We start from the raw sequence: 15,059 nt of genomic DNA on the forward strand, positions 1-15,059 counted from the left end.
AATTTTCCATAGACTTGCCGGCCGAAGTGGCTGTGCGGTTAAAGGCGCTGCAGTCTGGAACCGCAAGACCGCTACGGTCGCAGGTTCGAATCCTGCCTCGGGCATGGATGTTTGTGATGTCCTTAGGTTAGTTAGGTTTAACTAGTTCTAAGTTGAGTCCCATAGTGCTCAGAGCCATTTGAACCATTTATTTTTTCCATAGACTAAAATATACCAGAGTGCAGACACAAACGACGGTAAAAAGGGTGCATGTACACACCCCCAAACCGTGCGCCAGTTAATGTCAGGATGCTGTAGCAACATGGGATCGCAAGGGTTGTACAGCATAAACAAACGATAATAATCTTTTGTACGGGGAGGACGGGTGACTGGAAGATTGGCCCGAACGTAGCTGAGTTCTGTGAAACAATTGGCGACGTGGTACAATAATGGAGAAATAGGTGCCACATTGATCGGTGGGTCAAGAGAAGTTGGTCGGAGGATATCTAAGATGAAGTGTTGGCAGAAGTGCCAACACCGTGTTGCTAAAGGAGGCCGAAATGCACGCTTTTAAGCTCACGCAGACTGGCGTGAGGTCTGGAACAAGGTAAAGTAATAATCCTATAAAGAAAAGAACGTAGTTCTTGGAATACTTAACTTTAATCCACAATTGGAGAACATCGCTCTTGTTTGTACATGCTTCACAAGAAATATATCAAATGCTATGGCGCCTTGCTAGGTCGTAGCAAATGTAGCTGAAGGCTAAGCTAACTATCGTCTCGGCAAATGAGAGCGTATGTGTCAGTGTAGCATCGCTAGCAAAGTCTGCTGTACAACTGGGGCGAGTGCTAGTAAGTCTCTCTAGACCTGCTGTGTGGCGGCGCTCGGTCTGCAATCACTGACAGTGGCGACACGCGGGACCGACGTATACTAATGGACCGCGGCCGATTTAAAGGTTACCACCTAGCAAGTGTGGTGTCTGGCGGTGACACCACATTCCTCCCCCGCAAATCGGCGTACAGTTGTGTTATAAGGCTTCCACCCGCCATGGGGAGGACCCCATGAGACGTATGCGACGAGGTGGGGAGCCTAACAACAGGCGAGGCTGTGCCACCCACACCCGGCCATTCGATCCGAGGGGAGCTAGGAAACGCCTGAAAACCTAGTCCAGGGTGCACGCCAACATGCGGTGTATGCGCCCGGAGAGAGACAGGAGGGGCCGAAGGGTCGACCTCCATCGCGTTGGGGCACCCGACGGGCGAAGACGACATCTGGTCCGGAGCGGGCAAGAGTTCCATGTCGGAGGACAGCTGGTCACGGGAAGCGATCGGCGGCGCGTGACCCAGGGAGGCGCTTGGCGGCTGCAGCGAAGCATCCACTGCGGGCGGCGCCGGCGGGAGGACCGGCGGCGGCGGCGGCGCGTCGCCATGGGGCAAAATGGAAGGCATCGTCGGTAACACCTGGGGCTGAGGCGAGCCAGTAGATGGGTCCCCAGAGCGCTGACCGGACGGCACCGTCGATGAAAGCAGACGGGGAGCGGCAGAACCCGTGCACGACAGGGGCGCAGCTGATCGAGATGCCGACGCACCTCACCAGAAGCCCCCAAATCCAGATACACAGCGCGGCCGAGGCAGCGAAGAATGCGCCCTGCGAGCCAACGCCGTGAACCGCGATAGTTGCGATAGTATACAACGTCGCCTGGAGCAAAAACAGGTGGCTGCCGCTGCACAGGAACCTGATGCGGCGGATGCAGCAAAGACATCAAGGTTCGATGAGGACAACCGTGGAGCAACTCAGCCGGCGAGCGACCATCTCGGGGCTGAGAGCGATACTAGGACAAGAAGAGCAATAACGCGTCCTCCCGAGAATGCGACTCTTTCAACTTCAACATCTGTGACTTGAAAGTCCGAACCAATCGTTCAGCGGCACCGTTTGAGTGAGGCGAAAACGGCGCGGATGTCAGATGTTGAATACCAATGGCCTTGCAGAATGACTGAAATTCTGCGGACATGAATTGTGGGCCATTGTCGGAAACAATAGTCCGTGGAAGACCTTCAATGCAAAAGATAGCGGATAACGCTTGGATGGTGGCAGATGACGTCGTGGAAGACATCCGGACAACAAAAGGAAAATTACTGAAGGAATCGACCAGAACCAACATCGAGCATTCCAGAATGGACCAGCAAAATCGATGTGCAAGCGTTGCCAAGGGGAAGTGGGTTTCGGCCATGCAAAGAATTTCCGCGGTGGTGCAGAGTGTTGTTCGGCACACGCCATGCAAGAAGAGCACATATTCGTAATCGCAGCATCGATTCCGAACCAAGTACAGTGTTGACGAGCAAGTTGTTTCGTTCTCACCATACCCCAATGTCCTTGGTGGAGAAGCCGTAAGAGGACTGTAACGAACGTGGGACTACGACCCTGGACTGATCATTATCAGAACGCAACAGCAAAACACCACGGCGAACAAAAAGTCTCTCCTTGTGAGCAAAAAATCGGCGAACCAACGGATCCTCGATACGTCACTGTGACAAGTGCCATTGCGTAGCAACAAAACGCAAAACGGTAGCAAGGACAGGGTCAGCAGCTGTGGCCGTAGCCACACGACGAAAATCAATCGGAAACGATTCGACCACTTCATCGGTTTCCGCGTCAATGAGCAGGCAAGCAAGTTCGGAAGAATCGAATGCTCTATCATCAGCAACAGGCAAACGGGACAACGCATCGGCGTTTCCGTGCTTAGCAGTGGACCGATACAAGATATCGTAGCGGTACTGCGAGAGGAAAAGAGACCAGCGAATGAATATCTGCGCTGTACGTGGAGGTACAGGCTTGTTCGGATGAAAAAGCGACGTCAAAGGTTTGTGGTCTGTGATGATGGTAAAGTGACGACCATACAAGAAATCATTAAACATAGTAACACCAAAGACGAGAGCCAAAGCTTCTTTCTCTATCTGTGAATAATTTCTTTGCGCAGACGAGAGCAATTTGGACGCAAAGGCAATAGGGCGATCATGCGATCCATCTTTGTGCGCAAGCATAGCACCGATCCCGAAATCCGATGCATCCACCATCAACAAAAGGGGTTTCTGGGGATCGAATGCCGTAAGGCAAGTATGGGTAAGCAACGCCGATTTCAACTGGCGAAAGGCGGGTTCGCATTCCGTCGTCCAGACAAACTGAACACCTTTACGGCGTAAGCGATGAAGCGGAGCTGAAATGGAAGAGGCATGTGGCACATATCTGTGGTAATAATTAATTTTTCCCAGCACACTCTGTAGCTGCTTCAAATTCTGCGGCGAATGCAAGTCTTGTGTGGCGCGGAGGTGCTCTGGACTGGGATGTATGCCTTGGACATTGAGTACATGGCCCAGACAGGGTAAGTCACGAGCAAAAAACACACATTTGTCCTTCCGCAAGCGAAGACAATTTTGTCGCAAGACCTGAATTAATGTTCTGAGATTGGCTAAATGTTCTTCTTCCGTCTTTCTGGAGATCACAATATCGTCCAGATAGTTTGCTGCAGTAGGGACCGAGGCACAAACAGTTTGCAGATATTGCTGAAACAATGCAGGGGTGGATGCACACGCGAATGGTAGTCTTTTGAATTGGTACAAACCAAGATGCGTGTTAACCACCAAGACACGCTGGGATTCTTCGTCCACCGTAATTTGCAAGTACGCATCCGCTAGGTCCAACTTCGAAAAATATTTACCCGGGTACAGTTTGTCAAAAAGATCTTCCAGGCGGGGTAAAGGAAAAGTTGCAATCACTAGTTGCGGATTCACTGTAGTTTTGAAGTCCACACAAAGTCTCAATTTTCCTGAAGGTTTTGGCAATATTACTAAGGGTGAAGCCCAGAGAGAAGCCTGCACACGTTCAATCACATGTTGTGATTCCAAATCGTGTAATGTTCTTGCAACTTCATCACGCAATGCGTGGGGAACATTGCGCGCTCTGAAAAATTTCGGTTGCGCGTTGACTTTCAGTTCCAAATGTGCTTTATAGTTCATAGCGCAACCAAGGCCCGGTGCAAAAATGTCTGCAAACTCTTCACATAGACGAGAAACACTATCTGAAGGCACAGTATGATTCACTGATAGTACCTGATTTACTATAGACAAGTTAAACAACTGGAATAAATCTAAACCAAACAAGTCCACTGCAGAAGAAGAACGAAGGGCGTAAACAGACACAAGTTTTGTTTGTCCCTTGTATGTTGCAAGAAGGCTGCACTGTCCTAACACAGGGATCGTGTGACCGGAATATGTAGTTAGCTAAACATTTGCGGCATGCAAGGGAGGTGTGCCCATTTGTTTGTATGTGTCTTTATTGATCAATGAAACTGCAGCTCTGGTATCGAGCTGGAATGGGACCACGTTGCCATTAATGTCCAAGTCTACAAAAAGTTTATTGTCCTGCTGACGACAAGAGCGACTGTCTCGTGCAACGTGAACAGGCTCTGGTACAGAAGCACTTGCGTCTTGACGGGATTTCCGTCGACGGCGACGCACACTATTTGTGGGATGAACACAGTCACTGATAGAGAAAGTGGCACTGGGCGGAGTGGAATGAACTGCATGAATTTCCATGGGCGACGGTTCACGAGCCTGGGTATTCTTGGTTCGATTCCATTTCCGGCGTGAAGCAAATTGCCTGGAATGGTTGGGAGTGTCCGATCTGAGCTTTTTCTGGCAAACGCTCTGAACATGTCGCTTTTTATTACAGAAAAAGCAAATAACTTGGCGTGATGGGCAATTCTCACGCGAATGTCTAGTAGCACAACGCGGACATGATTTTACCACTGCATTTGCTTGCTTGCACGGCACACTTAGCGGAGTGCTTGGCGGCAGCTGCACGGACGGGCGCGAGGGCTGTTTACTGTTCTGTGCAGCACGCCCGGCGGGCCGGTTAATGTGACACACAGCTGGCGAAGTTGCAAATGATTCCTGAGCAAAGTCAAGTGTGTCTTGCCTATCCAATATGTCCATCACTTGTTGAAGGGAGGGATTGACTAGTCGCAAAATCTGTTCCCTGATACGAACATCAGAAACGTTCTGTGCAATTGCATCATGTACCATAGTATCTGAATAAGGGAGGCCACATTCAAACTCAAAAGCACAATCCCTAGTAAGGGCTTGCAAAGTTGCAATCCACTCCCGATTAGTTTGACCGGCCGCACGTTTTGTATGAAAGAACATATACCTTTTTGCAACGACATTGACTGATTATTTGAAATATGCATTTAATGCCGACAAAATTTCGTCGTATGACAGAGTTGCTACGTCGCGTCGGTGAAATAATTTCACTATCACTCGGTACGTCTGGACGCCTACACAAGAAAGCAAAAAAGGCTGCCGCTCAATGCCTTGAATTCTGTAGGCGGCGAGCTGGAATCCAAATTGGCGTGACCACTCCGTCCAGCTTTCCAGTGCCGCATCAAAAGGACGAAAAGGTGGTGCAACTGCGTGTTGTGGCTGCGGTAGCGGTGAAGCGGCGGCCGCATCGTTTTGCATTGCACGTTGACCCTGGCCGAGCTGTCCAAGGGCATCCAATAAGGCCTGCGTCTGCTGATTCTGTAAGCGATAAAATTCGTACAGTACTTCTGGAGATTGTGGCGAAGCCATGACACAAGTAATTTAAGCGAGTATAAAGAAGAAGACCCTTTTGCGACTCGTCGCCAAAATGTTGTGACTTGGGAAGACAGCCAAGTCACTATGAGAGGAAGCCGAAAGGCACGCGCTTAAGCTCACGCAGACTGGCGTGAGGTCTGGAACAAGGTAAAGTAATTATCCTATAAAGAAAAGAACGTAGTTCTTGGAATACTTAACTTTAATCCACAATTAGAGAACATCGCTCTTGTTTGTACATGCTTCACAAGAAATATATCAAATGCTATGGTGCCTTGCTAGGTCGTAGCAAATGACGTAGCTGAAGGCTAAGCTAACTATAGTCTCGGTAAATGAGAGCGTATGTGTCAGTGTAGCATCGCTAGCAAAGTCTGCTGTACAACTGGGGCGAGTGCTAGTAAGTCTCTCTAGACCTGCCGTGTGGCGGCGCTCGGTCTGCAATCACTGACAGTGGCGACACGCGGGACCGACTTATACTAATGGACCGCGGCCGATTTAAAGGCTACCACCTAGCAAGTGTGGTGTCTGGCAGTGACACCTCATAAGAGACTGCGTGTTAAGGACGGGACCGGCCCCTGCCAGTGTCGCAACAGAGTGTGGACAAAGAGTGCAGAAGATCGTGCCCGCACGTTGACGAGTCCGAGGCCACCTTTTGCAGGAGACAGTGTTAGAGTGTTGTAGCGGACTTTGAAAAGTGCCCCTGCTGACACGAAATATCCAAAGGCTGATTGGATGTGGCGGCCAAGGAGTAACGGCATTGGGAGGATCTGGGTGACGTGTACCAGTTTAGGGGCGACATACATGTTGACATTGGACACACGTTGGAGTTGGTTTAAGTTACGGTGCACTTGACCGCGGACATGGGGCCGAAACGACTGCAAAAGCCGCCGGTAATCCAGGGCCACTGTGCGGTGTGTGGAGCTCGTAAATTCGATACCCAAGTAACGAAGGGTGGCACTGACTGGGAGTGGGGTCGGCACGATAGCCGGGAGGCCGCGCCCAATGTGCATCTTAGTCGATTTACGAACATTAAGAATGCTACCAGAAAGACGTCCATACTGGTGGATCCATTGGATGGCGTCATTGAGTTCCGTGGAGGACCAGGTGAGAAAGAGGAGATCGTCCGCATAAGCCCTACAGTGAAATGTGTAGGCTCGCAAAGTGAGGCCCTGCAGTCTAGAGGTAAGTCCAGTGATGAGGGGCTCAAGTGCAATGGCATATAGTAAAGTAGACATAGGGCATCCTTGACGCACAGAGCGGCGTATAGGAATCGGTCCTACAAGCCTCCCATTGACTTGTACCTTCGAGACCGCGGGAAGTTGTAACCGGCGAATGGCATCGACAAAAAGTAAAGGGAACCTCATACGTGTCGCCACCATGAGGAGGAATGGGTGTCGAACGCGATCAAAGGCAGTCGTGAAATCTACGGATACCAGTGCTGCACGAAGGCGACAAACCGACGCCAGTGCAATGAGGTCACGGCATTCTCCTAGGGCTGTTTGTAAGGTGGCTCCACAACCACGTGCAGTCTGCTCAGGTGAAAGGACCGTAGGTAAGACGGTGCGTGTGCGCGCTGCTAAGAGGCGTGCATAGATTTTATAGTCTGCATTCAGTAGTGTAAGGGGGCGATGTGCAGAGACATGAGACCCTCCCTTCGGTTTAGGCACAGGTAGAAGAATGCCAGTGACGAATTCAGGTGGAATTGGGAAGGACGGAGTAAAGAGTTCCTGAATCATTTCCGTCCAGCGAGGAAGCATTAACGTGGTGAACGCCCGGTAAAACTCCACCGGGAGACCATCTGGTCCGGGTGATTTGTTCTTGGCCCCCTTGTTGATCGCATCTACCACCTCTTCTGCGGTGATTGCAGACATCATGGACGTTGACTCCGCTACGGTGAGGGTCCGATCAGGGGAAGGACGGAGATCACCAGAAATGGGCGTCGCCACCGGTTCATCATCATAAAATTGGCGATAATGTTCAGCAAAGGCAGACATCACTGCCGCCTGTGTTGTGTGGTGAACACCATCGGAGGTCGTGATGTTGGGGACGAAAAGCCGACGTCGACGACTATGGTCGGATGCGGCATGGATTGTGGATGGGGTTTCGTCGTGGAGGAGGTCTTGTCGTCGGGAACGCACTACGACACCATGCAGTCGTGCACGTTGAAGAGAGAGGAGACGAGCTTTAGTACGTTGTCGTTCCCTATGAGTGTCAGGTGATGGAGGGACTGCATCGAGCTCACGGAGGACGGCGTAGTGAAAATTTGTGGTTTCTCGATGCCATGCTGCTGCTTCCTTGCTACATTGTATGAAAGCCTTTCTGATTGCAGGTTTGGCACATGTGAGCCACCAATGGAACGTGGATGTGTACTGCGGAAGGCGTCTTTCGCAAGACTCCCATGTAGTGGCAATACATTGTCGGCAGTGTGGATCATTAAGGAGGGAGGTATTAAGCTTCCAGTAACCTCTGCTGCGCCACACTGACTGAGGTGGCAGAGCCAGGGAACAAATGACGGCGCAGTGGTCCGAAAATGCAAGGGGCCATCGTTCAGCTTGGGCGACTTCATTGCCAAGGTGGGCAGAGATATAAAACCGGTCCAGTCTGCTCGCAGAATGTGCTGTATAATGGGTAAAACCGGGGGTATTGCCATGAATTTTCTCCCAAACGTCCACTAGATGAAAATCTTCGATTAAGGTGAGCAGCGCCGGGCATGGCGAATAACCAGGCATTTGGTCCTGCGGATGGAGGACACAGTTGAAATCGCCTCCCATGATAAGGCGATCATAACGTCCAGAAAACAGGGGCGCCACGTCATGTCCGAAGAAAGTGGACCGCTGCCGACGGTTCGTGGAGCCAGACGGAGCGTAGATATTGATGACGCGCGTGTCGAAGATGGTAACAGCCATGCCTCTTCCACAGGGAAGGATTGTCGTGTCCTTGAGTGGGATTCCTTCGCGTATGTAGAAAGCCACTCCACGCCCTGATTGATCACATGTGGACGTGTATGAGTCGTAGACGTAGACTAGTGGTAGTGTGGCAACGCGTACTTCCTGAAGAAGGGCGACGTCGTCGTCAGAGGCCCGAAGCATGTCACATAGGAGTTGCAGCTTGGGTGCAGTGCCGATCATGTTGATGTTCAGTGTGGTAAACCGGTACGTTTGTTTCAGTGGTGGTGGACGCGCATCTACCATCACCAAGGGAAGTAAGAGGAGGGCACCGACAGGAAGTCCCGTCCCATCAGCTGCAGTGCCTCGCTTTTGATGTTAACAGGCAGCCTTGTCCGGCGGAGGCAACTCATCCGGAGGAGGGGGCGTATCTTCGTCAATGTCATGCTCCTGTGCCGTGGGTCTGTCCTATGTCCATGGGAATTGCGTCGTGGTGAGAGAGATCTGGAGTTGCCGGCGGGGAGACAGGCGTCTCAACCGGCGCACCGATCGTTACATTGTGCGTGGCGACCTCCATGGTGGTCCCGTCCTGCGAAACGTCTTGTTTATCTTGAAAGTTGTCCGCCGACCTCTGCGTGGAAATGTCGGCTGGCTGGGTGTCGTCTTCGTCGTCGCGGGTGGCGACGCTTTGAGAGCCCGTGGGTGAACGGCGACGGCGTTTGCGCCTGCGTGGCGAGCGTTGTTTGCGCACGTGTTCCTCAGTGTCGGACGACGGCAAGGAGGAGCGTCGACCTGGTTCGAAGGCGTCGGTGGGTACAATGAAATGGTCAAACAGGTGTTGTGAAAAAGTACTGTTCGCCTCAGCGTTCGGTGCGGGAGCCCGTTCGGCGGCAAGGTTGTCAGGTGGGACGTCTGCACTGGGACGGTGGGACGTGCCGTTTGGAAGGACCGGGCGACGGACTGGACGAAACTGTAGACGTGGCGAGAGCCGCTCCGTAAGTAACCGGCAGGGCGGTCATCGTGGGTGTGACGGACGCTTCCGACAACGGGAGCTGCGCGACACGTCGTTGAATGCATTCAGACTGTAGATGACCTTCTTTCCCGCAACCGGAACAGGTCCGAGGTTGGCCGTCGTACATTATAATGGCACGGCAGCCTCCGATACGTAGATAGGAAGGCACGTGTTTCTGCAACTCGATGCGGACCTGTCGACCACCGTTTAAAACTGGATAGGTTTGAAATTGTACCCATCGTTCGGCAACATGTTCCAGAACGTTGCCATAGGGACGGAGCGCCTCGATGACGACGTCTGCAGGTAGTTCGAACGGCAGTTCGAAGATCCTTATCGTCCGTGTGCCGAGACCTGCGTGATCGACGGTAACGGGTCCGACATTGCCGTCGGAATGACAGAAGCGCAGTCCACGTTTTGCCTCTTGAAGCACCTTGTCGCACGCCGCATCGTTGATCATTTTGACGTAGACGGTACTGCTAACTATGGACAAGTGGATACCAATTAGATCCGTTGGTGATATTTTAACTTCATCGCGAATAAATCGTTCTACCTCCAGGGCCTTGGGTCGGGCGAAGTCGGAACAAAAGTTGAAACGTAATGTCTTCTTCCGATAGTTGTGTGCCATGGTGGTTTAGAAGGGAAAACGGCACTGACAGCGGCCGAAGTAAACACAAACACACCGTGCGCGCCTCGCCCGCTCTGGCGTGTGACCGTCTCGCAGCACTGCCGGCGGCAGACTATCCATCTGAGCTACCGAAGCACGACTCACGCCTGGTCCTCACAGCTTTACTTCTGCCAGTACCTCGTCTCCTACCTTCCAAACTTTACAGCAGCTCTCCTGCGAATCTTGCAGAACCAGCACTCCTGAAAGAAAGGATACTGCGGAGACATGGCTTAGCCACAGCCTGGGGGATGTTTCCAGAATGAGATTTTCACTCTGCAGCGGAGTGTGCGCCGATATGAAATTTCCTGGCACGTTAAAACTGTGAGTTCGAGTCTCGGTCGGGCACACAGTTTTAAGCTGCCAGGAAGTTTCATATCAGCGCACACTCCGCTGCAGAGTGAAAATCTCATTTTGGAATTTGCATCTTGCACGACACGGAGTGATATTTATCTGGCTGCTTGAAGAAATTTGCGTACTTGTAATTAAATTATTAAAGTAATTACACTAATATTTTCCAGCTCCGTTTTATTTTGTAAATGGTTAGGAAGGGCTTGGGCTGGTGGCGACCCTGAATTTCTGAATTTTTATCATTATTTGTGTGAAAAAAGCAGCTAGAAATGCAAGTAACGCATATGGCTCGACGAGAAACGTCGTAAAGATAGTAATACGTTACAACGTTTTGCAGGCCGCACTGATGTGTTGATAGCCTACAAGACCCTCAAGTATCGGTCCATCGGGGTGCGTGCCATGCTTCGCCTGATAACGAGCTGGATGCTGGGACGCCAGAGCCTCGGGTACGAGGGATGCGACGACGGCCTGGCTGCTCTCGCCGGCCTCACTGACACCACGGCCAACAACCAGCTCGCTATGGACCTCGCGTGCTTCGTCGCTGCCGACTGCATAGACTCCTGCTCTGCGTCGGGGTACGTACGCCACTGAAAGCCCCAACCACCAATCTTACATCTACTACTCTTGTACTCTTCTTACATTTGTCCTTACACTGCCATTCACTTTTCCTATACCTCAAGACAACATTCCATTAGAACTACTGACGGCCTTGGGAGAGCCAGTCATGACAAAACTCTACCATCTGGTGAGCAGGATGTATGAGACAGGCGAAGTACCCTCAAACATCCAGAAGAATATAATAATATCAATCCCAAAGAAAGCAGGTGTTGACAGATGCGAAAATTACCGAACTATCAGTTTAATAAGTCACAGCTGCAAAAATGCTAACGTGAATTCTTTATAGACGAATGGAAAAACTGGTAGAAGTCGACCTCGGGGAAGATCAGTTTGGATTCCGCAGAAATGTTGGAACACGTGAAGCAATACTGACCTCACGACTTATCTTAGAAGAAAGATTAAGGAAAGACAAACCTACGTTTCTAGCATTTGTAGTCTTAGAGAAAGCTTTTGACAATGTTGACTGGAATACTCTCATTCAAATTCTAAAGGTGGCAGGGGTAAAATACAGGGAGCGAAAGGCTATTTACAATTTGTACAGAAACCAGGTCGCAGTTATGAGTCGGGGGCATGAAAGGGAAGCAGTGGTTGGGAAGGGAGTGAGACAGGGTATTAGCCATTCCCCGATGTTATTCAATCTGTATATTGAGCAAGCAGTAAAGGAAACAAAAGAAAAGTTCGGAGTAGGCATTAAAATCCACGGAGAAGAAATAAAAACTTTGAGGTTCGCCGATGACATTGTAATTCTGTCAGAGACAGCAAAGGACTTGGAAGAGCAGTTGAACGGAATGGACAGTGTCTTGAAAGGGGGATATAAAATGAACATCAACAAAAGCAAAACGAGGATAACGGAATGTAGTCGAATTAAGTCGGGTGATGCTGAGGGAATTAGATTAGGAAACGAGACACTTAAAGTAGTAAAGGAGTTTTGCTATTTGGGGAGCAAAATAACTGATACTGGTCGAAGTAGAGAGGATATAAAACGTAGACTGGCAATGGCAAGGAAAGCGTTTCTGAAGAAGAACGACTGCCGGAAAGCCTCCGTGCGCGCTCGAATCTCTCTAATTTTACATTCGTGGTCTCCTCGGGAGGTATAAGTAGGGGGAAGCAATATATTCGATACCTCATCCAGAAACGCACCCTCTCGAAACCTGGACAGCAAGCTACACCGCGATGCAGAGCGCCACTCTTGAAGAGTCTGCCACTTGAGTTTGCTAAACATCTCCGTAACGCTATCACGCTCACCAAATAACCCTGTGACGAAACGCGCCGCTCTTCTTTGGATCTTGTCTATCTCCTCTGTCAACCCGACCTGGTATGGATCCCACACTGATGAGCAATACTCAAGTATAGGTCGAACGAATGTTTTGTAAGCCACCTCCTTTGTTGATGGACTTCATTTTCAAAGGACTCTCCCAATGAATCTAAACCTGGCACCCGCCTTACAAACAATTAATTTTATATGATCATTCCACTTCAAATCGTTCCGCACGCATACTCCCAGATATTTTACAGAAGTAACGGCTACCAGTGTTTGTTCCGCTATCATATAATCATAAAATAAAGGATCCTTCTTTCTATGTATTCGCAATACATTACATTTGTCTATGTTAATGGTCAGTTGCCACTCCCTGCACCAAGTACCTATCCGCTGCAGATCTTCCTGCATTTCACTGCAATTTTCTAATGCTGCAACTTGTCTGTATACTACAGCATCATCCGCAAAAAGCCGCATGGAACTTTCGACACTATCTACTAGGTCATTTATATATATTGTGAAATGTCCATGCGTTCCGCCAGCGGCCCCAGCGTGTTCTGACACTGCACGGACCTGGCTCCTCCTGAGTACCAAACTCGCCCACTCACACTACCCGGGAAAACAACGACGTCGCCCCAAAGAAAGGGCTCAATAATAAAAATGAGGTAATCAAGAACAGGTGTTTATTCGGACCACAGTAGAGAAATGTAATAACCAAGGAAAAATTCTCTTCAACAAAAAACTATTACAACTTCTGATACAGGCCTGGAACATTGCATAAACGTAGAGAGACATGAAGACTGTGTCACTGATGGTCGCTAAAGACAGAGCTGAGCGTTCGGCATTGTTGGCCGACAGGTACGTCTTGCGGTGTCGATGGAAAGTCGTTGGTCCCACTGTGACGGCTTCCGACCGGGCTCTGACTGATGGGCTGCTAAGAACCGGCGCAGTAACTGGCCCAGAGCTCCGGTGCAGCCGACTGCCGACTTGTTGGCTTGCGCCGGGCTATATACCTGGGACACAGAAGATCAAGTTCCGCACACGTGACATTCCCGAGAAAATAGGTCCCTGGCTCGGAGGACCTCTGGCGACGATTTTTTTGCCGCCTGTCGTCCTTGTTCGACGCTGGCCGGGGAGGCTACGCCTTGCACGTATGCAACCCCGTAATGCTTCAGTGTCTAAGGGGTTATCGATCTCTTTAGGCGACCGCAGGGTACATGGCAGCATATTCGTCATTAACATGTAGGAGGTAGAACGCCTTCCGTAGAATGTGTAAGTAGCGTGAAGCGCACTTTGAATGTATCCCAATGGCTGAAAGAGCCACGCGCACTTTTAATAAGAAAATGCTATCAGACATTGAAATCAGTGTAAAAGATTTGGTCGCCACCAACGCTAGCCACACAACATATAAGAGGTTGCGCTGAGTTGGATAATTACTTAATTTATTTATAAGAAAACTCACAAAAGTACATTCATTGTGAAGTAAGTGATAAGAATGGAATGTAATTGTTAATATGATCCACGCAGTGTTCTGGTCAATCAAATATTGAATAATGTAAAGAGAGCACGAACACTGTGCATATGTGCACCTTGCAGCAACATTGCTGAAAACAAGATCTATTCCAAAGCATTTGTTTTAAATAAGAAAAGGACACTAATTATTGGACCTGTGCACATGGCAACACTATAGATGGGCTAACAAGGAAAACAACACGGTAAATGGCGTAGTTAACTGAGACGTAGCATCGGTACACTGGATAAGATTGGAGGCAAAATTATTTATTCCCTAAAACATTAATGTAATGCTTCTATAGACTGCTGTTGCCTGGTAACTAAGTACAAATGCTTGTGAAACGCTATGCGTTTCACAACAGACTCGTGTGCCCACGTGGTTCGTGGAGACACAATTTCTACGTACAGACGCCATATTTTAGTAACATCAAACCATGCAGTCGCGAACAATTAACATCTTACACACGACACATTTGAACAGACAAAGAATAATGGCAGAGGACCAACAAACTCCAATAGTAACCCATGTGGATGGTTTCCACCGGGCATAAAGTAATTAGACAAAGAAAATTCACAAAGAAGCAAAAATTTCCAAGATTCTGAAAAGATTAGAATGCATACACACGCAGTTGCAGGCACACAAACATTCAGACTGAACCGTGGGGGCTTCAACGTATGCAACACCTTTGTGCTATGTTCTTCTTACGGATCAAAGTCAAGTCTAGGAATCAAACTGAAAGTCTGCAAAAGACTTGCATTCCTTGCTGGGACCCAGCAAATCAATCTTTATAAGATGAAACGTGAGACCAAAATCTAAAGTCTCCCCTCTTGCTATGAGACAAAGGGCCACGCGGTTAAGTCAGCTCACCCTTCTTCGAAGAGACTTCAGCTGCAGACCCTCGGCGAGCTGGAAGCAGACTGACTGTCCACACACTCTAACGTCTCCCACGCGACCCCGTGGCCAGGAAAACCCAGAGATGAGGCTTCCGCCACCAACCTAACACCGGTAACATTCACACAAAGGGGCAAACCTCTTTGCCTACCTGAAAACTACACTACTGGGCAATAAATTGCTACACCAAGAAGAAATGCAGATGATAAACAGGTATTCATTGGACAAATATACTAGAACTGACATGTGATTACATTTTCA

At 49.6% G+C, this 15,059-nt stretch overlaps 1 protein-coding gene across 1 annotated transcript in view; it reads left to right on the forward strand.

Annotated features, from left to right (window-relative positions):
• Positions 1 to 15,059, forward strand: part of LOC126425081 (uncharacterized) — a 106,096-nt gene that overhangs the window by 23,195 nt on the left and 67,842 nt on the right. Inside the window, exon 2 of the mRNA XM_050087995.1 lies at positions 10,856 to 11,093. Coding sequence (XP_049943952.1) covers positions 10,856 to 11,093 — 238 coding nt within the window. The remainder of the gene's footprint in view (positions 1 to 10,855; positions 11,094 to 15,059) is intronic.

This window comes from Schistocerca serialis, chromosome 10 (genome assembly GCF_023864345.2).
Source record: "Schistocerca serialis cubense isolate TAMUIC-IGC-003099 chromosome 10, iqSchSeri2.2, whole genome shotgun sequence".
NCBI lineage: Eukaryota > Metazoa > Arthropoda > Insecta > Orthoptera > Acrididae > Schistocerca > Schistocerca serialis.